At 62.7% G+C, this 27,846-nt stretch overlaps 1 protein-coding gene across 4 annotated transcripts in view; it reads left to right on the forward strand.

Annotated features, from left to right (window-relative positions):
* Positions 1-27,846, forward strand: part of EVL (Enah/Vasp-like) — a 152,259-nt gene that overhangs the window by 110,687 nt on the left and 13,726 nt on the right. For all 4 annotated transcript variants that reach the window (XM_047864569.1, XM_047864566.1, XM_047864567.1 and 1 more), the window contains exons 4-7: positions 20,704-20,767; positions 23,761-23,831; positions 25,416-25,645; positions 26,360-26,481. In XM_047864569.1, coding sequence (XP_047720525.1) covers positions 20,704-20,767; positions 23,761-23,831; positions 25,416-25,645; positions 26,360-26,481 — 487 coding nt within the window. The remainder of the gene's footprint in view (positions 1-20,703; positions 20,768-23,760; positions 23,832-25,415; positions 25,646-26,359; positions 26,482-27,846) is intronic.

Consider the following 27,846-nt stretch of genomic DNA (forward strand, 5'->3'; position numbering starts at 1 on the left):
TGGGCACCGTGAAACAGTGTAATTTTACAGATGACAGAACTGAGGCCCGGTGAGGGGAGGGGGCCGCAGGTCACGCACAGAGTCACGGGCAGAGCTGGGGCTGTGCCCGAGATCTCTCCCCTAGTCCTGGAGACCCAGGTTTGACACACCCGTTCCTTCCTAAAACAGAGTTTTCCCGGGGCGCCTGGGTGGCTCAGTCGGTTAAGCGCCTGACTTCGGCTCAGGTCATGATCTCACAGTTCGTGGGTTCGAGCCCCGCATTGGGCTCTGTGATGATGGCTCAGAGCCTGGAACCTGTTTCAGATTCTATGTCTCCCTCTCTCTCTGCCCCTCCCCCGCTCACACTCTGTCTCTCTCTCTCTCTCTGTCTCTCAAAAATAAACATTAAAAAAAAATTTTTTTTTTAAAGAGTTTTCCAGGGCACCTGGGTGGCTTAGTCGGTGAAGCATCCCACTTGATTTCAGTCAGGTCACGATCTCACAGTTCATGAGTTCGAGCCCCACATCGGGCTCTGCGTTGACAGTGTGGAGCCTGCTTAGGATTCTCTTTCTCTCTCTCTCTCCGTCCCTCCCCTGTTCATGCTCTCTCTTCTCTCAAAATCAATAAATAAACTTAAAAAAAAAAAAAAAAGCATTTTCTCTGGGACCAAGGACCAAGGGTTCTTTTGGAAGAGAGTGGAGAGACGTGACAGTCCATGCTCCCGAGGGCTTAAGAATAGCTTCATCTGTGCATTGTTTCCCCTTTTGATACTGATGACTTTCAGTCTGACCTTCCCAGTGGTAGAACAGCCTGCCCTTGCTGGCAGGACCTTCCATGTTCTTTTTTTTTTTTTTTTTTTAATGTTTATTTTTTGAGAGAGAGAGACAGAGCGGGAGTGGGTGAGGGGCAGAGAGAGAAGGAGACACAGAATCCGAAGCCGGCTCCAGGCTCTGAGCTGGCAACACAGAGCCCCATGCGGGGCTCGAGCTCAAGAACCCACGAGATCATGACCGGAGCTGAAGTTGGGACGTTTAACCTTCTGAGCCACCTGGGCGCCCCAGGCCCTTCCACGTTCTTGCCTCAAGGAGCCACGGAATCCTTCACTTCACCTTCGCATGGCCTCACCTTTCCTACTGTTAACTCAGGGCAGAGTGGGGAGACCCCAGACCAAAACAGAAGGTTCACTTCTCAAACTCCCACTAAGACCCCAAGAAACTTTCCAAATCAGAAGATCCAGCAACCTCCAACTCACCCCAAAGTCACAGCCTTTCCCAGTAGGGAGTGACAGGGGTAGCTGGCCCACCTTCACGTTGTGACCGAGCCGGAACCCCCACAGTGGATGTGAGGCCTCGCACACAGATCACCGGGGGCTGGGGCCCACGAACACTTCCTAGGCAGTCATCATACCCAGGGCTGGAGGAAGGAGCCTCTTCCCCAGGGGGTGGACTGGAATACATGTGTCCCAGCGCCTGGACTTCTGTAGCAGGACGGGCTGCCTGGGACAGCGGCCACCTGCAGGCGGTAACTCAGAGCCGCAGCCCCGGGTAGGAGCCGGGAGCAGCCCGGCCACTGTGGGCAGGCTGTCTCCTCCCGGCCAGGACTCCGAGCCGCAGTCCCTTCCTGTGGAGAATGAGGCGGTGACGCCACCTCACCTTGATCTCAAATGAGATCGAGGGCGTCCAGCAGAGTGCGGTGCTGATGGCAGGTTCTGGAGGCTGGCGGTCTGGAAATGAGTTCACGCCTCGCGGACCCCCGTCAGTGCTAGCAGGCAGATTTCCTCCGCAGGCCTGAGGCTCCGACCAGACCCGGGAGCGCCCCGGAATGGCAGAGCCTGGTGTGGGGGGCTTGGGCAGTGGCGGGGACAGAAGCGGCACAGTGGAAGGCAACTTTGTCGACAGTTCCTGGGCGGAATGGTGGAAGCTCAGACTCTCATTTTGAGGAGTTCCAAGGGTCCAGACAGGTATGCCAGGGACCTCGCCCTGCTGCAGCCAGAGTCGTTCTCTTTATCCATTGTACCCTTTTGGGCTCTGAGAAAAAGAGAAAGAAAGAGAAAAACGTGGTAGCTTAGTGGAAATCCACACGGAGGGAATTAAAACACACGACGAGGCGCATATTTTCGTTGGCCTCAAGGAATGTGACGGAATATCCTTTTCTTTCCCGGTTTGCTTGTAGTAATGTCATTGGTACATTCCAAGAGGTGACGGCCCTGGTGCGGGATGAGAGGCGTTTTCCCAGCGTCCTCGTCCTTAATCAGTACGCGATGCCACAGCCACACGGGCACGGGAAGGAGCCCCAGCGGGCGGCTCCCGGTCACACCTCCTCGTGGAGGCAGGCCTGGTTCTTCACCCGTGCCACCTCCCGGCCTCTCACCCTCGGACACCGGGCCACCTCCCAGCCTCTTACGCTCGGGGCTGAATTTCACTTCTCGTAAACCTTCCTGTGGAAAAGGACCGACCTTCTTCCCCTACAGAAAAACCCTTGGCTGTGTTCCTCTCCCGCCTGCTCAGGCCCTTGGCACTTTCTGCCTCACTTGAGACACAAGAACCTAGGCCGGCATGGCCCTACCTGAAAGCCCCGCGTCTTCCCGTGTCCCTCCCCCCACCCCACCCCACCCCCCACCCTGCCTCCACAACTGCCCTCTGGTGGCCACTTCCTGACTAGCCTCTGTGCTCAAGGTTCACAGAAGGTGGGACGGGCACGTCGCCATGCTTCCTAGAACGCCCCTGCTGTGGCCCCCGCTCGCCGCCCCACACGCTCAGGCCCCACTCCTCCTGTCCGAAAGTTGTCCCTCAGATGAAGCCTCTCCGGCCAGCACGGGAGCTTCATCCACCCCAACGCCCCGTTTTCACCTCTGCCTCCGTCACCAAGGTTCACACCACTGTTCCAACATGGGAATCCAGTCAGGTTGGATGTCATTAAGTGTCCTGTTTGTCTCCGGACCCTCAGAAACCGGCACACTAACTTCAGAGCTCTTGCCGTCTCTGTGCCAGGTTGAGCGAGCACATCAGAACCCAGGGGCTGGCTGGGTCGTGGGACTCGGTGCAGGCCCCCAATCCCATGCTCGATTGCCCTGGACAGTTCACGCCGATGCAGGTGTGCACTGTGCCCAACCCGGGACACATCCCTGACTCAGCCCACGCACCCATTGTCTGTCCCCTGCAGGCTTGTAGCAGGACCCTAAGTGGTCAGCCTCTCTTCCCTTCTTCAACCTGTCCTTCCTGCCGGTGCTTCCAATGTGACCTTTCTGCACAGCCGGGGTCAGTTTGATAAGCCCCTCCCCGGCCTGTGCCATGCTGTCCCCTGTCCGCGCTGCCCTGCTCGTGGTTCCTCGTCTGTGTGCTGCTGGCCTGCCCCTCCTTCACGGTCCTGTGCTTGGGGAGCCTCCAGGCGCCCCAGGGGACCTCGAGGCTCGCTCCCCGGCTCTGAACACGCAGTCCTCTGTCCCACTGGTTCTTAGACTGTGAGCCCCTCGAGGACAGGCACCTTGCTTTTCACGTCTCCAGCGCCCTGAGGAAGGACGGACACCTCTGGGCGTGTGAGTGGGTGAGCTGGCCACCTCGCCCCTGTGTCTGTCTTGCGTGCCTCGCGCAGCCTGGCGCTTCCTGCCATCACGCCACCCTCTGCAGACCAAGACGGCGCTCCCGAACCAGCACCGCTCGCAAGCCTGTGAAACTGGGCGCAAGGTGAGGGGTGCTATCTGTGATTGAGGGACATGGCAAATAGAATTGTCTCACACAGAAATCGCACCCGTCACCTTGGCCCGCCTACCACCAGCCCCAAGCGAAGGACGGCACCTTCCCCGGCCAGCAGCCTCGTGTTCACGGACCTACAGCCGTTGGTGGCCCTGAGGCGTGTGCACGTCGGTCGTGGAGTCGGGCGGATCTGGGCCCGAGCACGGTTTGTGCCGAGGGTGTGCCCTTGGCCAAGTCGCCGCGCTTTTCTGGGACCGTTTCTCCACGCGTGCGACGGGTTCATCGCACCTACCTCACAGGGTTGTCGTGAGGGTAACGTGAGACGGCGTGTGTGCGGTGCCTTGTCACCCGTGAATTACTGTAACCGTTTGAAGTTACTCGCTTTTTATGCGTGTTTGAAAAGTCAGCTAACGACATCACCTCCTGAGGTGACCCTGAGGGCCCTGCTCTGGGACACAGAGGGAGGTCGGGCCACACGGCCCGGGTGTTCGGGAACGCGGGGCCGAGAGGGAGCCAGGGCCGCGCCGGCTGCACGGTGGGACCGAGCCAGGAGCAGCCAATGAGGAGGGTGGGGCAGGTCTCAGTGGTTTGGGACTTGAAATACAGGCTCTGGGAAGAGGTTCCGCCCAACGTCGGGGTCTCCCGCCGCACACTGACGGCACTCTGTGTCCCTCTTGGGGGCCCCCAATTATAACACCCCGCCGTTATCTCCCTTTAAAGAGCTGCCTCTTCGTTTGCAGTTCACCTCCTGGAGGAGGAAGGCCGGCTGCCCACGGCCCCAGGATTCTCTCCCGAACGCTAATGGGGAGATTTCTTTGGGGCTCTCGGTTTCCCGTAGCTACGGCCTGCACACGGTGCCCGGTCAGCGCTTGGCACGGCGCGTGGCCTGCCTCTCTGGGTCCTGCCCGTGCGCCTCGAGCCGGCCGCCGTGCCGCCCCCCCGCCCCAGTTCCCTCTTCACGATGTGATCCGTCAGCTGCGAAGCGCCCCGAGGATGCCAGTGCGGTGTCATCGTTCCTGGGGCACCCTGTCCCCCGACGCCGTCCTAGGACCTCGCCCCTCAACAAGGGCAGGGGCACGACTGGTGTGGGAGAAGACGTGGGGCCCCGCTCCTCGAGGAGAGGACATGACCCCTTCCCACACGCCACCCGCTTGCTCGTCCCACTGGGTCTTCACGCGGCCTCTGCGACCGTCAGGGGGACATTAGGGATTCTTGTCCCCACTTTAGGGATGAGGAAACGAGGGCTCACAGCAGCAAGTGACTTGCCCCCAGGCCACGCTGGGGAGGGACATAGCCACAGCCTCCAAATCGCCAGTCCCTGTCTCTCCCATCAGACCAGAGTGCCTGTCAGAAGAGCCGAGCCCGTGGGTCAGGTGGTGGCCTCCAGGCTCTGTCCATCATAACCCAGCTCGATCTGGGTTGACTATTATGGGCACTCGGCCTGGCCCATCTTTATGGCCAAAAGCCTGGGCCTTTTGAGTAAGTCAAAAACTCACTAGCATCCCGTTTCTCTTTCTCACCTGGTGTCCGTTTCTTTCCTCAAGAACGATAACTTCACAGGTCAGCCTTCTGCCAAGTGTAGCTCGTACCGGACAAGCGCCAGCTCGTGTTATCTTAGTGAGTAACTGTCACAAGGACTCCCAAACCCAAGTGCTGAACTTGGGGTACAGCTTGCAGTTTCTGGAGGGGACAGGGTGTGAGCATGAGGCCCTGTCCCCTGCCTGTTTGCGGCCTGCCCTCATTCACCCATTATGTTCGTTCAGCAGGCGACGGGGTTTTCACAGTAGACACCTGCTTGATTTGTCTGCTTCTACGCCGAGCCCGTGATAGTCCATGTTCATATGCAAGCAGATGAACCTTCTCAAGTCTAGCTCAGGTGGGGTCAGCCCTTGCTCGGGACCCTACAGGGGCGTCCAGTCTTGCTCAGAACCGGACCCAAATCCAAAGCAAGGCCTGCACAGACCACTCGGCCCTGGCGCCTTCCGAGCCCACCTCCTCCCGCTCTGCCTCACTCCCTTCCGGTCACTTTGGCCTCCTTGTTGCGTCCCCGAGCATGCCACGCCTGCTCCTGACACTGGGTCTTAGACCTGATGCCCCTCGGCCTGGAATATTCTTCCTCCGCGTAGCCCGTGGCTCCTTCCCTCCCACCTCTGCTCACACATCCGCTAGTCGTCACCTGCCGCTTCAGTTCTCTCACCTGCTCTGTTCCTGCTCCATGCGTGTCCCGGGTGCGTCAGTTCCAGGGCAGCAGCGTGTGCGCCCGGCACACTGATACTTGTGTGATAAGTGAGCGGACAGACATTTGTGGGGCGTCCGTGCTGGGCGGGACATCCAGCACACAGAGATGAGAAAGGCAGGCTCCTGTGTTCCTGGGGCCCGGCCAGATGGAGAAGGGCAGCTGGGCAGTGCGCTGTGGCGGGTAGGAAGCACAGGGCCTGTGGGAGCCTAGAGAACAGGCCTGGCACGCGGGCTGAGGTAGGGGGACAGGGCCGTCGGGAAAGCCTCTGTGGGCGGCAAGCCTGATCTGGGTCTCCCAAGTGTGGATAGAAGTTTGCCAGCGAGAAGAGAGAGAAGCGGTTCTGAAAAGAGGCAGCCACAGGTGCAAAGGCACAGAGACTTGCCGGAGTTCTCCACAGGGGCGCTGCGCATCCTGGACTCTGTGGGAGACTAGGTGAGGCTGGGGATGGGCACGGCCAGGACTTCAGGGACAGCTTTGAGCACAGTAAGGCGTAGGCCTTCCCCTGGACGGTCAGGAAGCAGCCCCCAAGGCCCAGGCCTTCACAGCCTCCTCTCCCTGCCAACCACATCTTCAGAGGCGAGGAATCACGGCCTGGCGATCTCTGCCCGGGAGCCGTGGCTCTCAGCAGGGGCCCAGTAGATTCCCAGCTGGCTTGCAGCTTCCCGAGGCCTGGGCACATCGGCTCCGGCCGCCCCACCCCCGTGCCGCTCTGACTTCTTCCCAGACGGAGTCGGTGATGGTTTGCTCTGACGGCTGGCCTCCGTAACCACCGTGTGCTGACGGCGCCCCTGCCTGTCTCCCCGCTTCCGAGCTGCGCAGGCCCTGTTCGGGGCGGCAGAAAGGTGTAGCCGTGATTCCCGGGAATCTTGACCCAACTTGACTACCGATCTGGATGGGTGATTCACGCCTCTGAATCTCTGTTTTTCTGATCTGTCACACAGAGTGATAATAACAGCTTGTCACCTTGTTTTGAGAATTCCACACGGTGATGCGAAGCATAAATACAGGGTGTTTCTGTGACACAAGGTGCTCAGAGTCCGGCAGGGGCGCAGGCAGGCACCTACTCAGTTCGAACAGAAGGCAGCCGGGGCGCCAGGCCGGTCAGGCTCACAGGAGGAATGTTCCCTATGAGGATGTCAGGGGTGCCTTGTGGATGCCCCAGAGCAGGCCTCGGAGGAGGTGGGCCCGTGGGGCACAAGGGGGGACGTGCCGCATCACCAGCAAAGGGACCACCAGAGAGAGGCAGGAAAGACCGAGACGTTTCAGGAAGTGCCGGGCTCCGAGGAACACGGGTGGGCGTGAGCACCGGCCAGGAGCCTCCCCCACCCCTCCCCCCCCCCCGCCACCGAGTGGGCTGTGGTGTGGCCCGAAGACACTCCAGACTCACGTGGATTTCATGTCCTGCTCCTCGATGTATCTTGCTTATTTCCTTGTTTTGAATTCCTTACCTTTCAGTAAAATTGACGCTCCCGGTGGTCCGTGTTCTCCGTTCCTCCACGTACCGCCGGAGTGCCACCAAGCTGTTGGGGTGCCCCGCCCCCAGTTGGAAGGGCCGGCCGCAGGTGTGGGAGCCCATTTCAGTGTAGGAGCAGAGGGCGGAGGGGACCCGCCTCAGAAGCAGAGAGCGCGAGTGACTGGGGTGGGGGTCCTGCTGACCCCACCGGCATTGACCTCGGAGTCTCGGGCGCAGCTGAAGATCAGCCGCGCCAGGCGCCTTTACCAGGATGTTCCTATGTGACCTGGTCTAGAAATAACTTCCCTCCGTTGCTTGCCTCCATCAGAGTAAGAAATTGGGAATAAGTGCTTGTTGAACAAACAGTTAACAAACTAGGTTGTAGAGGGCCGACGGAGCCGTATCAGCCAAGATGGAGGAACCAGCCCAGAAAGGCCGACTGCGGAAGCAGTGCTCAGGTCCAGCTGTCTGCCTGCCTGTGTTTTGGCACGTGTCCTTGCTCTCCCTTGTGCAAAAGCTGGGACCGGGGCTGCATCACTGGCCTCCTGGGGCACCAGCGGCTGGAAGCAGGCAGGTCAGGCTGAGCCCTGCTGCTGGGTGTGAAAGGCCGCAGGTCCCATCCAGGTGGAAGTCAGGGAAACGCCGAAGCTGAAACAGAATTACCCCCGGGGTCCTCTGAATCTGCAGCCTGAGCTTGTGTGGCCGCTTTTTCCTAGCGGGCACCACTTTGTTTGTTTTTATTTATTTTGGGGAGAGCGAGCACGAGCAGGGGAGGGGCAGAGAGAGGGAGACACAGGATCCCAAGCAGGTTCTGGGCTCCACACTGCCAGCACAGAGCCTGACACGGGGCTCAATCTCACGAACGGTGAGATCGTGACCTGAGCCACCCAGGCGCCCCTAACACACACTGCTTTTTGCGTAGAAGTGGCCCGTTGCTGGCAGCAGGCTGTGAGCTGGCTTTTTGACTAAATGCCAAGGAGAGAGCCTGTCCCTGGCGGCCTCTGCTCCGGGCAGTCTGCGCGGTGTGACCGTTGTAGAGGGGGAGAGCGGGGCAGCGTGGGGGGTGGAAGCTGCGGTCCCGGTGCTGGTCCTGGTCCCGGTCCCGGTTCTGACTCTGTCACTCGCTCATGTGATGTAGGCAGGTTTTGATGTCTCTGGGCGTCCCTGGCCAGATGGGGTAATGATAACACCTCCTCTGGGATGCATTGTGAGAATTTCACGGACACAAAAACGTTACTCACTGGGGACTACCTAAGACGGAAAGGAAACGGCATCGGTGGGCGGGCCGCACCGTATCAGAGTCTAGGCTGACGCGAACGAGTTTTTGACCCCCACGCTCCAAGACAAGGGGTGGGTGCCTTTTATTATTTTTCAGATAAGAAAAGTTACCGTAACGTGTCCACGGCCAGGGATAAGTGACAGAGTCGGGGCCGCATTCACCTGCCAGTGCCTCTAGTCCACACGCTCTGGGGCAGGGGTGGGGGCCGCTGTCCTTACTGTGATGCCACCTCCCCAGTGCAGCCCCACAGGCAGGGAAATGCGGTCCCAAAGAGGGACTGTGACCGGCCAGCCCAAGGTCCCAAAGACCCGCAGAACGGATGTCAGCGGCTTGCGGAAGGATCTGGACAGACGGGACCGTGTGAGCCCTGCATCGGGGAGGAATGGAGGGGGGAGACGATGGGCCGGCCTTCAGGGGACCCTCCTAGGCAGCGTGTGCCACATTCCGTGAAGTCCAGTGTCGTCCCTATAGATTTGTGTGTTTGTGTATTTGCATTTGCCGCCCAGGGAAACAAAGAGGGAAGAGGGAAAGGCAGGTGGGGCCCAGCCCAGGTAAGTCACCGGCTAGCGAAAGAGGGTGCTGGAGGCGGCGGCTGGGGCTGCCGGCACGTTAGAGCGTAGGAGGCCTCGGGTCCGAAAGTGAGGATTTCCCACGGGAACTGGTGGGACCTGCAGGCTTCCTGGCTCAGGGATGGCACGGAAGGGCTTCCTGCTGTTCCATCTGCAAACATGGCTCCTGGGGGCGAGCCTGAGCCGGAGACCCCCACTCAGGAGAGCGCGAGGCTGAGGCCTAGACAGCGCAGGGAGGCAGAGCTGAGGGGCAGTTTCCCCCCAGGGCTGGCATTCCCTGGAGACCGGTAGAGGGCAGAGCGTTAAGCCTGGTGGGACTGGGGAGATTAGCATTGCTCTACTGAGAGGGGCTGACCCGTTTCCGAAGGAGAGTGTGACGCCAGGTTTGGGCTGGCCACACAGACGTCCCCTGCGCGCTTCCCGCCAGGCCCTGCGCAGGGTGCTTGGGGACAAGAAGATACAGGCGTGGGATTTGCTCTCAGGCTCACAGTCCAGTGGAGTAAACAGTGGAGGAACTCCGGTATCGGCAGTGGGCGCGTTCCCTAGGGCACAAAGGTACAGGACGCTACAGCGGAGCAGCAAAGGGACAAGGGGGAAGCTACCCTTCCTGCCACCTGAGGAGCCAGGGAACGCTCCACAGGGACAGGGACCCACTTCACCTGGGCTCTATGGGTCCCGGGAAGTGCAGGTGAGTGTTCCTGGCAGAAGGAACAGCCACTGTGCCCACAGGTGTGGCAGTAGGAAGGGGTCCCAGGGCAGTGGGAGAGAGGCGTGCCTGCTGGCAGGTCGAAGGACTGAGCTCCTTGGAGCCGATCCGGCTGGGAAAGAAAGCAGGAGTGGCGGGGACTGGTTGGGAGGAAGCAGACGTGACGGCAAGGTAGGAAGAGCGAGGAACAGCAGCAGGGATGCCCGGGGAGCCTGGGGAGAGCAGGTGGTCTACGCAAACAGTGCCTGGGCTTCTGCCTTTGGCCGCTCACCCGTTGCTTTCTGGCTCCGTGCCCACACTGTCCCATCCCACTGCCTGCGAGGGACAAGAGGAGAGCCGGGGGCGGGGGGGGGGGGGGGGGGGTCTTCTGTCAGACACCTGGTGTCACCACGGCCCGTGGGCTGGCCCCACAGGGGTCTGGCTGCTTCTCCACGGCCCCCAGAACCTGCTAGAATCAGGTAGGCAGGACGGTTCTGATAGGTTAGCTGGGAGGCTTCATTAAAGATTGAGGCAGTGAAGCCCATTTGACGGCTGGCTGGCGTATCGGTTTCGCACTGCCTGAGCCGGGTGGCCGAGGAAGGACGGGTAAGTGGCCGGGATGCGAGAGGCGCCCTCCTGGACTGCGCCCGGGGGCCTGCCCGGAATGGTCAGCAGAGAGTGGACCTTCCACTGCTTCTGCTTCTGCCACTGCCACTGCACCGTGCTTTGCAGAGTGAGCTGTAGGTGACGGGGTGCCTCCTCTCCGCTCCTCACGGGGGCTCCTCCCCACTCCTCACGGGGGGCTCCTCCCGCTCTGCATGGGGGGCTCCTCCCCGCTCCTCATGGGGGCTCCTCCCCGCTCCTCATGGGAGGCTCCTCCCTGCTCCTCACAGGGGCTCCTCCCGCTCTGCATGGGGGCACCTCCCTGCTCCTCATGGGAGGCTCCTCCCTGCTCCTCACAGGGGCTCCTCCTGCTCTGCATGGGGGGGCTCCTCTCCTCTCCTCACGGGGGCTCCTCCCCACTCTGCATGGGGGGGCTCCTTTCCCCCCTTCATGGGGGTTCCTCCCCGCTCCTCACAGGGGGCTCCTCTCCTCTGCTCATGGGGGCTCCTCCCTGCTCCTCACGGGGGCTCCTCCCCGCTCTGCATGGGGGGCTCCTTTCCCGCCCTTCATGGGGGTTCCTCCCCGCTCCTTACAGGGGGCTCCTCCCCACTCCTCACAAGGGCTCCTCCCGCTGTGCATGGGGGGCTCCTCCCCACTCCTCATGGGGGCTCCTCCCTGCTCCTCATGGGAGGCTCCTCCCTGCTCCTCACAGGGGCTCCTCCCACTCTGCATGGGGGGCTCCTCTCCTCTCCTCACGGGGGCTCCTCCCCACTCTGCATGGGGGGGCTCCTTTCCCCCCTTCATGGGGGTTCCTCCCCGCTCCTCACAGGGGCTCCTCCCCACTCTGCATGGGGGGGCTCCTTTCCCCCCTTCATGGGGGTTCCTCCCCACTCCTCACAGGGGGCTCCTCTCCTCTGCTCACAGGGGCTCCTCCCACTCTACATGGGGGGCTCCTCTCCTCTCCTCACGGTGGCTCCTCCCCGCTCCTCATGGGGGCTCCTTCCCCCTCCTCACAGAGGATCTCCCCCCTCCTCACAGAGGATCTCCCTGCTCCTCACAGGAGGTCTCTCCTCCCTGCTCTTGAGGGGGGTCCTCCCCATTCTCGCAGGGGGTTCCACCCCGCTCCTCACGAGGGGCTCCTCTCAGCTCCTCCCCGGGACTCTTCCCTTCTCCTCGTGGGGGCTCCTCCCTGCTCCTCACGGGCCCCTCCTCCTGCTCCCAGCTGTTGGGGTGGTGGGCATGAGCTCTCCTGGGACGAGGCGCCTGCCAGTGGCTGACCAGAGGGTAAATGCTGTTTTTCACGGAGGCCTTGCGAAGCACGGACAGAAGCAGCTGCATGCAGACCGGGCTTGGGAGACGGCTGCTGTCCCGGCAGCGCCGGTCGCTGGAGGCGCGTGTGGCCTCGGGTGGTTGCTCACCCTTTCTGAGCCTCAGTTTCCCCACCTGTGAGAGGTCTGATAGGTCCCGCCCTGGATAGCTGAGCAGATCAATGACCAGAATCCTGTAAAGGCGCTTTGTGACTCACGCTGTAAAGGCGCGATGTATTTTCATTGTACTTCGTTACGTTTAAGATTCTTCTCGAGGTTGGTTCTTTGTCCTGAAGCGAGCTTGTTAGGAAACGGCTACTTCACCTGGAAAGTGAGTGGCCTGGGGAGCACAGCCCGAGTGGATGAGGCAGGCTGGCTGGCAGTGTCCCGGCCTGGACCCTGGGAGCCTGGGTCCCAGCCCCCCTCCCCCCCCCCCCCCCCCCCCCCCCCCCCCCGCCGCGAGCAAGTCCTCCCTTCCCCCGGGCCTCAGGAGCCCCATGCGCCAGGACAGGGACAGGGAGGTGGGGCTGCTCGCCAGCACCCAGGCCAGCACAGGGCAAAGGCCCGTCCTCTGCAGGCTCCAGGCGGGTGCTCCTCACCGTGCGGCCTTTCCGAAACGCGGTTCCCGCATCTACACGGGCTGACCTTCCAGGGCTACGGGCCGTTTGGACGCTGGCCTCTCTGCTACAGCTCTAGACGTTGGTCACCGTGGGGTGACGGTTGAACCGTAACTAACGGGAGGGCTCAGGAATGAGGGTCTGTTACAGGAGTCCAGCGGATGACAGCTGGCCCTGGTGCTCTGAGTGAAACAACACAGGTGGGCTCACGCATCAGCCCGCTGTGAGTCCCGATTCATTGGTAAGGCCTCGGGAGGAAAGGCGCTGGAAGATTCACGCGGGGTAACTTCAGGCAAGCGACTGAACCGTCTCTCGTCAAAGCAGGAGACGGCAGTGGCAGTCAGGATCTGTCTACTGCTGAGCCGAGCGCAGGCGGGGGGCTCAGCACCAGCACCCTGGTTTCCTAAGCGCGAAGGTGCGGAGACAGCTGCTTGTCCAGCCAGAGCCCTGGGCTAGGAGACCTTTGTCCCGGGCGCTGGTCCCAGCTCTGCCACCAATTCCTGTGTGGCCTTGGCGAGGCGCCTCTGAGGACTCAGGCCCGGATCACAGACTCCGTTCCCACACGGACACTAGCTTGCTCGGCAGCAGAGGCCTGGAAACGAGAGGGGGAGGAATGCTAAGGCATTGGTCTGGGAGGCCTGCCCCCGTTGCAAAGTGCCGCCCTAAGTCAATCCAGAATGCAGGGACCCTCCAGAGGGAGAAGGAGCCAGCCAGAGACGTGGCAGAGGGGCGGAGGGGGCCTCAGAGGGGCTTGGGACTCTGCCCAGCGCAGATTAGGTAGCTGTCCTTCGCCGGCCAGAAATTCCATCAAGCATCACTGAGCAGGTGCTAGATCCTTTGTCCTGGGATCTCAGGTTCCCTCTTTTTCAGGAGGCCCAGGGGATGCCTTTCCTATAGAGGCTAACTCGAAACCTAGCCTGTCCCTTCTGTCCCAGAGGAGAGGGGAGGCTGGCGTCCCAGAGCCTCATGAATGTTAATGGACGGGCAGAAGGACAGCCTCTCTCAGGAGGAGGTGTCGGCAGTGCCTCGGCTTATCTGCCCACCTCAGGCTGTATAATTTAACGTGGGCTCCCGGGCCAGGAGCTGTAGGGCCCCCCCGTCTGCCTTGCAGCACCAGACTTACGGGGATGGAGTCACACAGGAGCACTTGTGCCCTCCCTGGGGACTCTTAGCCCTGTGCTTCTTTATTATATGGTGGTGCATCTACTCATACCTTATTTGGAAGTTTAAAAAGAGGGAAACGATCCCACAGTCTCCTCCCCATATTGGGGTATTTCCTTCTTTGTCCTTTTATTATTTTTTTTAATCTTTATTTTTGAGAGAGAGCGCGAGTGGGGGGGGGGGGGCAGAGAGAGAGGGGGGACACAGAATCCGAAGCAGGCTCCGGGCTCCGAGCTGTCAGCACAGAGCCTGACGCGGGGCTCGATCTCATGAACCGTGAATCGTGACCTGAGCCGAAGTCAGACGTTCAACCAACTGAGCCACCCGGGGCCCCTCCTTCTTTGTCCTTTTAAATTGTAGAGATTTAGAACTGTGTGATCCTTGGTTCCATCCTTCTCACTTTGTGGGAAACTGAGGCCCAGGGATGGGAGGGACTCCCCAGGATACCTGGCCACTTAGAGCAGAACCCCAACAAGAACTGGGGTGTCCTGGCTCCAGGTTCACCCTGAAGGGGATTTGTGGACACTGGAGCAGTCCAGGAGAGGCCAGCCGGGCGTGGGGAAGGACTAGAAAGTGGGAATGAGGGGTAGCGGGAGGACTGGGCCATCTTCCCTGGGGTGGGGCCTGGAGCGGGCATGAGCACCGTCTGCTGCACAGAGGCCTCTAGGCCAGCACGTGAAAGACCGCCTGTCTGGTCCCACGGGGGACCCTTGGGAGCTGGGCCCTCAGGACTCCAGCCCACGAGGAGGAAGAGCAGCGGTGAGATGAGAACCCTATACAGAGCCTGTGCACAGCACGTAGTAGCTGCTCAGCAAACTCGGGTCCCCTCTTCCCTCATCCCATCTGTGCTATTTTCCCAGCGCCACCTCCGTTGGCGACCTGCAGTGTCTCTCCTGCTGTACTGTCTCAGGGCTTATGGGGCACAGTCCCCGGCTTGGCCACTGACTGTTTCCAGCCACGAGATGAGAGCTTTAAGAATGTGGCGCCTGCTGTAGTCTCAACATTTGGCTAGAGATCTTCACACAGTCTGCCTGGGGCGTAATCGTTCGTTTAGTCAACAAATATTTGCTGAGTGTTGACCGTATGCCAAGAACGACATTATGTGCTGGGAATACAGAGAACAAAACGGTTAAGTCCTTGGAGAGTAAGTCAGACCACTCTGTTGGCCTGGGTTCGTTTTGCTGTCTGTCCTGGCACGTACAGGCGGAGTGGACAGGGAGCTCGGCGCCAGCAGGGTCCCCACAAGGAGGTGCCCCTGCAGCCGAGCAGGACCCGGGCCCCGCAGCGAGGCTGGGGGGTGCGAGTGGGGCATCGGCCACATCTGGTTCATTCTCCTGGAGCCGGGTCATGCCACCGGGTTTCCCTCTTTGAGCTGCTCACCCCTGCCCCCCTCCGTTTCCTGAGGATGGTCACACCTCGCATCGGAGCCCTTGTTAGATCCTTACGTCGAAGACAGAAGGTATAGAAGCCTTTAGAGAGTACCAGCGCCGGGCGTGGTCTCATCCCACCTCGGAACAGCCCTGGGAAGGGTGTGGTGATCATTAACACCCTGCTCACGGGCAAGAATCCGAGTGGGACTGGCCGGCCCCAAGTCCCCCTGGAGCCACGGGGAGAGGCGCCGTCCCTCAGAGACGACCTCAGACCCCCTGGCCCCACTTTCCCCTTTGGTCCGGCTGACTTCAGTGCCTCGGGTCAGTCACTTTGACTCTCTGCTCGATCTCTCAGCCTCTGGCGTGAAAGCCAGCCCTGTCCCCTCTGGCCAGGCTTCCGCGTCGCCCCTCCCCCGTGGGCCCCTGGCTGGAGTCCATGGCTCCGGTTTTGTTTTCTCCCCTGTCTTCCCCCCGCTCACTGACCCGTGGGGCTGAACGGTCCTCCTCCGGGTCTGCACCGTGCTCTGTAGAAGCAGGTGTTCGGGGGGACTTAAAGCCGTCTGGAAAGCGGCCTCCCAGACGGCAGCAAGTCAGTGCCTTCCCCAGGAAGTGTCCCCGTCCGGCGGGGGCCTGGAGGCGAGTGTCGGCGTGGGCCGCGCCCTCTGTCCCCGTCCCTCTCTGGGTGTTCAGATGGGAGGCCCCCTGCCCTGGCCTGCCCCCCGCTGCGAGCTCTCGTGCCGGCCCCGGGGCCCACACGCCGGTCGTGCTCGGGCACCTGTGTCACTCCACCTCATGTTTTCCTCCCTCCTGCTCGTCTGCGAGGCCCGTAGGGTCTTTGTTTTCACTTTGGCAAAACCTGTCGGAGGCGAGCGAGGGAGGGTGAGGGTTGACTTGGTGGGCGCCCCAGGCCACCTCCCACGTGCAACGAGCTCTGACACCGGGGCCGTCGTGGGGAGCCCCCTGGCCTTGGCGAGCCCCCTCACCTCCCAGAGACACCAGCAACGCCTTCTGCGGGGCCGTGGTGGGCCCAGCCGGGCGGCAGCAGCGAAGGCAGCGCTCTGTAAGTGGACTGTGAGGCGCCTTCCTGAGGGCAGCAGCAGCCCGACTGGGGTAAAGGGCCGTGCGAGTGCGCGGGACGCAGGCAGGTCGGTGATCGGTGAGACGTTTGGGCTCCGTGGAGAGGCCGCCCAGACCGTCTGCGTTAAAACGCTAACAAAAGCGCATGTTGCGCAGGCCTTTGTGGTTTACCGGGGGCTTCTCCGAGCGTCGTGTCTCTTCCGCACAGCGGCCGTGTGAGGCTTTAGGCTTCGTGCTGATTCTCATTTTATAGGCGACGAGGCCCGGCTCCCGCGTGCGGGGCAGAGCTCTGGCCAGGCCTCCTCCCTGCCGACCCTGGGCCGCCTCACCCGCCGGCCCGCCCAAGTCGGTACCTGTGGGGAGGGGGCCGTTGAACGTGATCTCCCCGAACGAGTGTCTGCCGTACGTGTGCAGAGGGGCACCACGCGACCGCAGAAGGTGACCGCGAGTCCGCGCGCAGCTGCGTGCAGAGCCGAGGGGCACGTCGAACAGAATGGCCTGTGAGAGGCTGGGGCAGGCTGTCTGTCTCTGAGGCTTGCCCCCAGGCGTCCAGCCAGCAGTGGGGTCCTGGTGCTGGCCGGGAACCGTCCCCCGGTCGGCCTGCTCTCTGAACAAGCCTGAACTGGGGGATCGCTTGTGTTTCTGTGGCTTACCTCTTCAGTGCTTTTCTTTGTATCTCAGCGAGGTCAGCCCCGTCCCTTCCTGTGCTTCTCCCAGCCGGGCTGGCGGTCGCCAGTTCCCTCTAACCGTCCCGACTCAAGTCAGCCAAATATCCCCGGCGTCCGGCGTGAGCCGGGCGCTGCACACACAGTGACGAGGAAGGGACGTGGTCTCTGCCTTCGAGAAACTCAAGACCTCACAGGGAGGAGAAGACTGCTCACAAAGCGTTAGTGAGAAAGTTGAGACAGAGGCCCTTGCGGGTCGAGAGGCAAGGAGCGTGAGAGGATGTGGGAAGGCTTCCTGGAAGAGGCGACCGTGGAGTTGAGCCTTGCGGACAGTACCCCGCACAGGACAGAGAGGTGGGGAGCACGGCACGTGGTCAGACTTAGGGAGTAGGTGCCAAAGGGCTGCTGCGGAGGCGGGGACAGGAGCAGCGGCTGCGGGGCCGGGCCCCTGAGGATCAGGCTTGTGTTCTCCACAGACCGCAGAGGCTGTGACATCAACGTGGAAGAGGGGCAGGAAGCACAGGGAGACAGCGGAGCCGAGGGTCCTGTCGGCCGACCGAGGCATCGGGCCCAGCAGAGAGATGCTGAGGCAGCCCCGGGGGTGGAGAGGCGGGCGGACTCAGAATCTGTGACAGGGCTGCAGTGAGACCCTGTAACCGACTCCAAGCGGGCGGCCGGAGGAGGAGGAGGCCGGGCCTCCACCTGCCCCCTCAGCTGGACCCTGAAGGCAGAGGTGCGGCTGGCCTGAGGTGACTCCGTGGTGTGGGGGACTCTGCACGCCTCCGTCTCGGCTTCCAGTCCCCCCGCACGGGGACTTGTTGGAAAGAACAGCGGGACAGATGGGGGTGATGAACAGCCCCCCAGGGCTCCCACCCTGAGGCTTCCCCCGGAGAAGCACGTGCGCTGTGCCAGGAGGTTTCCCAAGGAGCCTTACACAGTTTGGAAGGAGTTCCTCCCTGTCCCTCCTCCCTGCCTCCGCCGCTGGGGCCAGTGGGTGGGATAGGCCAGGAGACAGCGAGAGCCTCACGTCTGCTGCAGATACCCCGTGTGACGCTGGTGGGCCCTTCCCCGGGCCCTGGGCCCCGGGCCCCGGGCCCCGGGCCCCGGCCCCCACCTCTGAGACGAAGGGACCGTGCTTGCTGGTGTTAAGGATCCTCATAGCTCGAAAGAGACTAACGTTTTCTTAGTTTGGGAAGAGTGGAAGGTCTTATGCATCGTCTTATGCCAAGCATTGTCTCTTCCTGCTCTGTCGTGACTAGAATTCCAGCTGTTTTGAAAGCTGTCTGCAGTGCGGGGACCAGGGTCCCCTGGGAGCAGCCAGGCTCCTGACGGATGTCCTGCACCCTCTGGAGGGACAGGCTGGCTGAGGGCGTTAGGAGGAAGTCCAGCCCAGCAGGCGGAATGAGGGACCCCAGCACAGGACCACCACGGACCACTGTGCAGGCTGTCGGCTGCCTCCTGGGGTCCTGACAAATGTTCCTAGTGACCGAGGCCAGACCAGGCCACCAGATGAAGAGACCTCTGAGCGACTGGCAGAGCCCAGGGCATCCCGCGACCTCAGCGCCAGGGTGGGGCCTGGCTCTCCAGTCTTCAGACCAGGTGACAGACAGGGTCTCCAGGACAGGGGCTCAGCCCTGGAAGAAGGGCGACTCCAGAGTCAGACATGGGCTCAGCAGCAGAGTCCGGGCCCTGGAGCGAGGCAGGGGCCAGTTTTCCAGAAGTCCAGCCAGCGGCTGAGCAGCTCAGGCCTGATTCCCAGAACCAGGAGCTGAGGTGTTTTGAATCCCTCGTGCCTCAGCCGGGGCGAGTGGGTAGAGGCACGGAGCCTCTGGGTCGGGGTCGGGGGACACCTGTCCAGTCTGGGGGAACGCAGCCCCTTCCCTACGGCTCTGCTGGTGGCGTGCCACCTGCCACCCTCATTCTCCGCTCTTAAGCGGGTCTCCATCTGACCCCACGAGTGACTGAACAGAAGAAAGACAGTGGCCTTTCGCAGGCTGTCTGAATCTGGCTCCGCCACCTGCTGTCTGTGAGACCCTGAGCGGGTCACTTCCCCTTGCCGGGCCACGCCCTTGCCTGTCACGGGTCCTCGCGGGGGCTGCCTGCCAGGGCCGCGAGAGTGGGGAGGAGTTGTCACTGAATGGGGAAAGTGCCTGCACCGCGCACGCGGCACTGTGTTCCTGGTCCTGAGCACGAGGAGGGAGCGGCCCCAAGACCTGGGCCTCGCCCAGTAGTAGAGAGAAGATCCCCGGCGAGGATTCGTCCTGTAATTTGTTTTAATTGTTCTGATGCGCGCACCGAACACACATCACGTGCTGTTTATAGCCAGAAAAACCGACTTTTAAAAAAGAGCACAATTACATGCTAATTAATTAATTTTAAACATGCGTTTAGAGACAGGGAAAGAAAACTAGCGTTGGTTTCGCGCCCGTCGGGTGCCAGGCCGCCACGCCAGATCCTTGCGAAGGTCGCGTCTGTAAAAGTGTGCAGGCACCGTCTCCTGGCCACCGTCTGACGGCAGCCAAGGCACCAATGAGTGGGGGCGGGGCCGGCCGGGTCCACCCAGGGAGGCATTTTCCCACAAGGCCATCTCCTCCCACCAAGCAGCGGGCCCACCGCCCACCACCCGGGTCCTCCTCCTTCCCCGGCTGAAACATTCACACCAGAGCCAGGACACCAGCCAGGCAAGGCTCACCGAAAACTTGACCGGAACGGATCCCGGGGCCCAGGACGGCAAGGTCCAGAAACAGCCGGACGTGGAGGCTCACTCTGGGCGTGGAAAGACTCCACCCATGCTGTGTCCCTCCTGATGGCGGAGACAGGGCCTCCGAGGGTGGGCAGGCTTGAGACCTCGGTGTAAGAGAGAGCACGTGGTCTCGTGGGAGGTAGGGGCTCCGGTAGCTACCTGCCTGGGAGGCACACAGGACACTCCTGGGCCGGGCAGGAGGCTGCCCTGGAATCAGACGATCTGTTTCAGCTTTGAGATTCTGTTGCTCTCTGTCCCGCCGTGCCCCTGATCCGGGGGACAACCTGCTAATCCCTCAGCGGCTTGAAGCGCCTGTGGGAGAACCTTCTGTATGTCATGGAGTTTGCTGTGGGCTGAGCGTCACTGCCACTTTATCCCCGGGAGGAGACAAACCCCTTCCCTGTGCCGTCAGTGAAGTATGAGACCCACTTGCCCAGATTCTCTGCCCTGTCACTGACTCTGTGCAGCTCCCCAGTGACACCTGAGCTGGCAAAGACCAGGAACAATCAGCTCTTTCTCAGGTTGGGGCAGAAGCCTGCCTTTTCTTGTAAATGTGGTACCGCACCAGCCCCCACCCGAACATAGGGCACAGGCAGCCGACCTGGACTGCCCTGGGCCCTGCCTTCAGGGTCCAGGGCGAGGGTGTGGCCCGGAAGGCTTCGCGGTCGCTCAGTGACAGCCTCTGCCATCTGGGCCTCGCTGTCTCCTTCCCACCCACAGCCGCAGGCTCCTAGATGCAGGCAGGAGGGCCCCGCGCCTCGGTGAGGAGCGCGGGCTGTGGCGCCTCCAGACCAGGTGCGAAATCCCTGGCTCTGACGCTTAACCCGCCGCCAGGGCCATTCCTGTGCCCAAAGGGCGGGCCAGAGAGAAGGGGGCGGGACGGAATGCCTCCTTTGGGTTTTGGCGATGCCGAGCACACTGGCGATTTGGGTTGGAACGGCTTTGTAGGACGTGCAGAGGCCGGAACCACGGAGGGACGTGAGGTCGCAGCAAACACAGCTTGAGAGGGAAGGAGGGGGTCTCTGCAGCTGAAGGGCCGTCTCGGCCGTGTGAGCAACGCGGTCCCGTTCGCTGGCTCCGAGAGAAGAGCGCCGAGATGGGCAGAGAGGCGATTGAGGGGGACAGGATAGGGATGGTGGTGTACCTGTTGAGAGGTCAGGGGGTCTCCTGCAGGCCAGGGAGAGCAGAGACGGGGAGCGTTGCGGGTTGGTCTGCCGGGGCCTTTCTACCCACTAACTAACCACTGTGCTTCTCTGCCCCGCAGGCCCCTCCACCCAGCGTCAGGTGCAGAATGGCCCCTCTCCTGACGAGATGGACATCCAGAGAAGGTAACCCCCTGCCCAGCAGGGCCAGGACCCCAGAGACACACACTGGGGCGGGGGGCGGGGCGGGGGGAGGTGGACAGGCTTGACCAGAGGGAAGAGGGAGCACGTTTGTGGCTGCTTGGCCAGAGCGAGGAAGGGAACATGTGGCCTCATGGGGACGGCCGGTCTGCGGCATCCTAGGTGCGTCCCTGGGACTGAACTCAGCCCTCCCACATGTGTAGGGATAGCTGTGATGTTGGGGAGGGTGCAGTAACGCGGCCGAGGCCACCCTGCTGGAGATGGGCGGACGCGACCCTCCTGTGGCCTCGGGCGGGTGCCACAGCCTTTCAGGAGGATCTTAATCCCCTGCCCCCTCCCCTCCCACCTGAGATTAAGGTGGACAAAGGCCATGAGCGCCCTTGGGGATCACAGCTTTTCGACAGCTTGACCAAGGCTGTGTTGTTGCCGTTTGCCAGTCCGTGGAGTATGGGCCGTAAGGTGACCCCCAACTCCTCCAAGGAGCTTCTGAAGTGCTCAGACAGGGAGGAAGGGCCAGTGCCGTTGTCCTGAAGTTATAGAAGAGACCGCGGTGGCCAAGGAGGGAGCAGCCTCCCCAGGTCACGTCGCCAGGGAAGGCGGGGCCAGGGGCTCTGCCCCTCTGATAGGCTTGGAGCCAGGCTGTGCCGAGGTTCTTGGGGTGGGGGTGGGCCTGCAGCCAGACTCACATGGAACCCTGGGCCAGGAGTCGGGGAGCTGTGAGGGTCTCCGGGGCCTGTCTTCCTCTAGCCTGTCACCCACTCTAGGGAGCGAGGGCCACAACTCCGTAACCTCTGGGTGCCTTCTGGCCCCAACGGTGTACTTTGTAACCCTGGCAAGTTCCTGCTCTAGACCTCAGTCTCCCACTGGAAGAGAACAGTGATAATCCTTGCTCTGCTCACCTCCATGAAATGAGGTAAAGATGGCAGTGTGCTTCTAGACTGCCTACAGGCGGGGGAGGCTCCTTTTATCAGTTCCCATTCGTCTCTCGGTTCCCTGGGCCTGTCTCCTGGCCTCTCAGGATAGAGCGTGTTGCAGTTTATGAAAGGCTTTTACAGGCTTTGCCTCGTTTACCCCTCACGCTGACCCTCCGGGGTTCCTGTTGCTGGTACTGTTCTCACACGAGCCCGCTGAAGCTGAGAGTGGAAAGGACTTGCCCAAAGTCATGAGCAGTTAGAGGTGGAACCAGGACTGACAGCCAGCGTGGTCCCAGCTCTGCCGGGTACCCTGGCTGCCTCCACCCCGAGAGGGGCGTGCGTGAGCCCCACCGGGCCCAGGGATGACTGTTCGGGGCAGATGAGTCCAAACAGATCCCTGAGAACTGGTTAAACACCACCCTGCGTTCCCCTGACCCACCAGCCGAGTCCAGAGTTCCTTTGCAAGGCCGCCTGCAGTCTGCTGTCCGTGGGCCGGAGCATCCCCTGCAGGCCCCTCTGTGAACTGCAGGAGTCAACCCAGGCCACAGGGCAGGGGACCCTGCTCCTGCTGGTCATCTCACACGAAGGGAGGCCAGGGGAGAGGTGACACGTGGGGCCAGACGTGCGGTGGCCATTCCGAGCACAGGAGCCTTCTGTTCGCTCACAAACAGGGTCTGAAGCCCACACCTGATTTTTAAGTACTTCCAAAAGCCTCCCTTTTGCCAAGGGCTTCTGAGCCTATGGATCCTGCTGGGAAGGTTGGAGCTTCTTCCGGGTGACGCCGCCGCAGTTTGGTAGAGACGCTGATGCAGACACGGCCGGAGCTCTCCCAGCCTCTCCTACCAGCAGGGTCTTTTCCGCCATCTCGTTGGGCTCGCACGTTGTCGTCCTCACCGGAGCCCCCGAGAGCACGTGCCCTCGTGCTTACCTTGCGGAGAAGAGGCCCAAGAAAGGGGAGTGACCTACCCGCGGTCACAGAGCCGTGCTCCCAGAGCAGGAGCCAGAAGGGCCCCTCCCACTAGCGGTCCCCTCCGGAGGAGGTACTGTGCGCCAGCCGCTGGACGAGCCCGTGTACTCGTTGCTTCGCAAAGCGCTTACTGGGCAGCAGCCACGGGCCAGGCGCGGGGCCGGCCCCGGACCGGCACCAGCTCACCGCAGACCGAGGGTGCCTGCGGACGCCAGGCCAGCACCCTCCCGCCCTGCCGGCCGCCCTCCCCGCCTCCCCGCCTCCCCCGCCCACGGCCAGACCACCGCGTGCCTCCGGTGCCCTCTCCCGCTGAGCCCGGAGGAGGTGTGAGAGCATCCCCCGACCCCGTGTTTCGTGGGCAGAGCTAAGTGGAGCTGGCTCGCGCCGACTTGAAGCCTTGCTGCTGTCCCCGGTCTGCCCCAGCACCTCAGTCCCGGATTCTGAGGACCTATTTGTGGGCCAGTGTCCTCACTCGACCCGCCTTTACGAGCACCCGAGGCCGCTCTGCCTTCGGGAGCTAGGAGGTCAGTTCCCGCCGAGGCACACAGAGCAGTGCACTGAGCGTACCAGATGGCTCTCTGATGGAAGCCTGGCCTGCGGCTGGCTCTGTGGTAGGAAGAATGAGGACAGGCAGCCTTCGCGTCCGCTTCTCCTGGCAACCGGCGACGCCTGAAACTCGTTCCGGGGAACGTAGTCGGGTGTCCTGAGAATGAACGACCCTGAGGTCAGGTCTGCTGCGGCCCCAGGGCCCCCAAAGCCAGGTGGGCACGTCCGGCTTGGGGAAAAGCTCGGTCACTCAGCCGGATGGCCGCCCGAGCCCCGTCCAGGTGTGCCTGGGACTGTTCGAGGGGGCCTGCTGGCACTCGCCTGTTTGGGGACCTGGAACCAGTCACGTGCCCCACCTCCCTGAAGTGAGGGCAGCACGCCCGGCCGTCAGGGCCAGGGCGGACGAGGCAAGCTCGCTGCCAGGGCCCCCAGCCCGGGGCTCTCAGGGAATGCCAACGGAACCCGACTCTGCAGCCCGGGCTCCCGCACACAGAGCCACGTTGTTCTCGGCATCGCGAGGTCAGACCCGCTCTGCCATTGTTGTCTTTCAGACAAGTGATGGAGCAGACCCAGCACCAGCAACAGCGTCAGGAGTCTCTAGAGAGAAGAACCTCAGCCACAGGTGAGACCCCCTCTGGGAACCGCTCCCCGCCCCCTGCCACACCCCGCCCTTCCCGGGGCGCCTCGGGTGTGAAGAGCTTCTGGTTGCGTCCATCTCCACGTGTCACGGTCACGCCCGGTGAAAGACAACAGAGCTGGGGAAAGGGGAGTAGCCCAGCCTGGCCCGGCCCTTGCCCCCCACCACTCACTGGCTGAGCAGACACTCAGCGGCCACGGGCCTTGTCTCCGGCACCGTGCTGAGGGCTAGGGACACGCAGGGACGGACAAGGCAGATGCCGCCCCTGCCCCAGGGAGCCCAGTGTCCGGCCAAGGACCCCGGATCATCCCAGTGCACACGTGGTGGCCAAGTTAGTGTGAGATATAAAGACACACGGAGGAGGGCCCCGCCTGCCCCGGGAGTCAGAAGCCCTCCAGAGATGCAGTGTTATCCCAGCGGTTGAGTGGAACTCGGCACAGGACAGCAGAAGATTCGCTGAAGGGTGACAGTGTTGATTAGTAAGCCCAGGACTTCAATAGAGTGTTTCCATGTCCCTCGTTCTGCTAACTTCTCTCAGACGCCCCGTGAAGTAAGCAGGCGCGTGTCCCCCTGGCTTACTGATGAGAAAACCGAGCCCCGGCCCCTGCCCCAGTGACGGGAGCCCCCGCTGGTGCAAATGCTGGCTTCTAGCACCCCCTGTCACCTCGACGCCCTCCGGGACCCCGCCCCGCTCTGGTCCACCCTCCACGTTGCTGATGCGCAGCTGACCTCGTCACGTGTCCCCCCTTCCCGTCCCTCCCGGGCAGGCTGGCCCCCCAGTGCGCAGGCCCGGTTCCCGCAGACCTGGTGGCTCCTTGCACCTCTCCGGTGCCTCTCCGGCACTCCCCGTCCTCTTCTCCCTCCTTCACCAAACTTGACTCCTGCTCTCTGTCGCTGTCCCGGCACCGTGGGCACGTCCCCGAGGACGTCTTCTCTGAACTGGCCCTGAAGTTGAACCCCTCTTCGTGTGCCGAGATGGCGCCACGGGCCTCCCCCAGTAGCAGTTGCCATTCTGTGGGACCGGCTCACCGCCTCCCTGCGAGGCCATGAGCAGAGAGCCTGTGGCCGCCCTCCCCAGCGCCCGGCATGGTGCTGAGCACGCGGTGGAGCTCAGTAGGCCCCGGAGGGAGGGCTCGCTGGATGGTGGACAGAGGACTGCCCGGCCCTCTGCATTGCTCCCTGACACGTGCCCCGGTCGGCCCTGCGACCGTGGGTACCTGCCTCGGTCCCCCGAGGCCACGGTCGGTCACAACGGCATCTGAGGGACCTACCTCTGCCGGTGCCCAGGGTAAAGCTAGGTACGGAGACGGAAAACGAGTTACGCACCAGAGCGCGTCTGTCACGGGAAGACCACGACAGGAGCTAGAGAAAGTTAGCTGAGCTCAAGGAATGCTGGGAAGACCAGCGGAGGGAGCGACTAGACCAGGGCTAGGTGCGTCCTGCGGGGGCTTCCTGGAAGAGGCAACCTTGAGCTTGTCCCTCAGAGGAGCAGGCTGCCTGCTGTCCGTCCTCCCAGGGGAGCACCAGCTGGGGACTGGGACCTGACTGAGCCCCACCCTTGTATTTCAGGACCCATCCTCCCACCAGGGCACCCCTCGTCTGCAGCCAGCGCCCCCCTCTCCTGTAGTGGGCCCCCACCCCCGCCTCCGCCCCCTGTCCCGCCTCCACCCGCAGGGGCCACTCCGCCTCCCCCACCCCCACTGCCAGCCGGAGGAGCGCAGGGCGCCAGCCACGACGAGAGCTCCGTGTCAGGACTGGCCGCTGCCTTGGCTGGGGCCAAGCTGAGGAGAGTCCAGCGGGTAAGCGTCCCTGGGTGTGGGCGGGCCGGCCCGGGGCCCTTTCGAACTGCCCTCGTCCACCAGACGCTGGGAAAGGCCCCCAGCCTAGACGCCACCCCTGCCACGCGGTGCCACACCAGCCACAAGGTGCTGGCGGTTGCTGCTGACCGTCACGAGTGGGGCGGGAGGCCTCGCAGACGAGAACTGAGGCATCGGCGGGGAAGCGGTTCGCCTGCCATCCAGCCCGTCAGCTGCAGGGTTCGCACTCAGCCCCGGGTCTCCTGGATCTGAATCCATCCTGCTTCCCCCGCGACCCTGGAGGCCAGCCGCACCCCACCCACCGCCTGTCCCAGCACGTCTGGGGTGGCCCGGAAGGGGGAGCGGCCCCAGGGCAGCTGAGGGCAGCTGTGGCTCTGAGAACACCCGCGAGACAGAGTTTGGCTTCCTTCCCGAGAGGTCCCCCTCCTCCCGGTCATGACACACCCGCCTTGGCAAGGGCGCTGACAGGGGCCAGCAGACCTGGGGAGTGTCTGTCGACTGCGACCGGCCAATCCTGGTGCCTCGCTGGACTCTGCTTGAGTCTCCGGCGGGGCTGGGGGGACGGGACCCGAGGGCTGAGGGCCTCTTCCAGCGCCTCCATCGTAGGGGTCCCGTCCACCCTTGCGTGCACCCCCCGCCCCCCGGTGACGTCCCACCCCAGACGCCGGACTAAAATGTGGTGTCCTGACCCTTCAGCCAGAAGATGCGTCCGGAGGCTCCAGCCCCAGCGGGACCTCTAAGTCTGACGCCAACCGAGCGAGCAGTGGGGGTGGAGGAGGAGGCCTCATGGAAGAAATGAACAAGCTGTTGGCCAAGAGGTGGGTGTCCAGTCCCCCCTGCCCCAGACGCAGCTACTTGTCAGGGGTCTCCTGCTCCTTAGCATCAAAGCGCAGGCCTTGCCCGGCCCCGGGGCCCACCGCCACCTGGACTCAGCCCAGCAGGGGACTGTTAAGTTCCCCTTCTCAGGGGGTCAGCCTGAGGCATCGGGCCCAGAAGAGTCCCCTGACCTCCCAGCCCTTCCTCATCTGGGTGTGACAGCGTTTACTGACGCATCCTCCGCGTACCAGCCTCGTCCTGAGTGGACAGAAATTTGGAGATAATCTCAGAGACCAGTTCGGGGGAAGAGAGGCACATGCCCCACACTTACGATCCCGACGTAAATGACACAGTCTCACTGCTGGAGCCGCTCCGAGTGACAACGGCGAACGCGTGCTGCGGGGCCGGTCCTGCGGGGCCATCACGGAGGACACGGGGGAGCCTTCTGAAGTGGCGGGAGTCCCGAGGGCACCACCCCGGGGGATGGGACAAGAGTGGCACCCGCGTCGCGGCTGGGCTCTGGGGCCCGGGGCCCGGTCAGCCCCTTCGTCCACACCAGCAGCCGTGACGCCAGCTTGCCCCAGGCCGTCAGCCTGTCCCCGTGCCTCCTGGGCGTCCCCCAGCTGAAACGGCAGCGGGCGGAGAGGCCAGGCAGCTCCTCAGAAGGGTCGCAGAGCCTGGATCTTACTCGTCAGCGTGGCCTGGCGGCAGGAACGTGCCGACGTAGGTTGCGAATGCCATGCTCCCCGGGCACCGGGGGGCTCAGGAGCAGACCCCCCTGTGGGAGTGCTCCTTCGTGTCCGCATAAGCAGCCTCTGGGCCCCCCTCCCACCGGGCCCCCGCCCCCGACCTCTCTTACTGTCAGGCACTCCCACTGCCCTCCAGGTGGGCTAACCCTGAGTGGGAACTCCCCTGGGCCGGGGCTTTGTGTTGCCCTGGCCACGGCTCTGTGAGGGCGAGGGGGGGAAACGGGTCCCCAGAGCGCAGGTAGGTGCCCTGGCGCTTTGCGGCAGGACGGGGCCGGCGGGCCTCTGCTCACACGGCCGGGGGTGGCGGACAGAGCCAGGAGATTGATCCACGGCACGCGTGGGTCACCAAGGGCAGGAACAGACTGTGAGCAGTCGTCACGCAGCAGAGCAGAGGCTCGCACACCAGTGCCGGCCGCCCCCGGGCGAGCCAGGAGGGCCTCACGGGGGAGGCTCCACAGGGGCACGGCCCGGAAGGAGAGCCCTCCTCCCAGCCGAGGCGAGCGGGCAGTGTTCCGATACTGGGGAGGCTAGAGACCCACCGGGCCTAGAGCCCAGGGTGTGGTGGAGGGTGGCGGAAGGTCGGGCTGTGAGAACAAGCCTTGTCTGCAGGCGTGCAGG

This window comes from Prionailurus viverrinus, chromosome B3 (assembly GCF_022837055.1).
Source record: "Prionailurus viverrinus isolate Anna chromosome B3, UM_Priviv_1.0, whole genome shotgun sequence".
Taxonomy (NCBI): domain Eukaryota; kingdom Metazoa; phylum Chordata; class Mammalia; order Carnivora; family Felidae; genus Prionailurus; species Prionailurus viverrinus.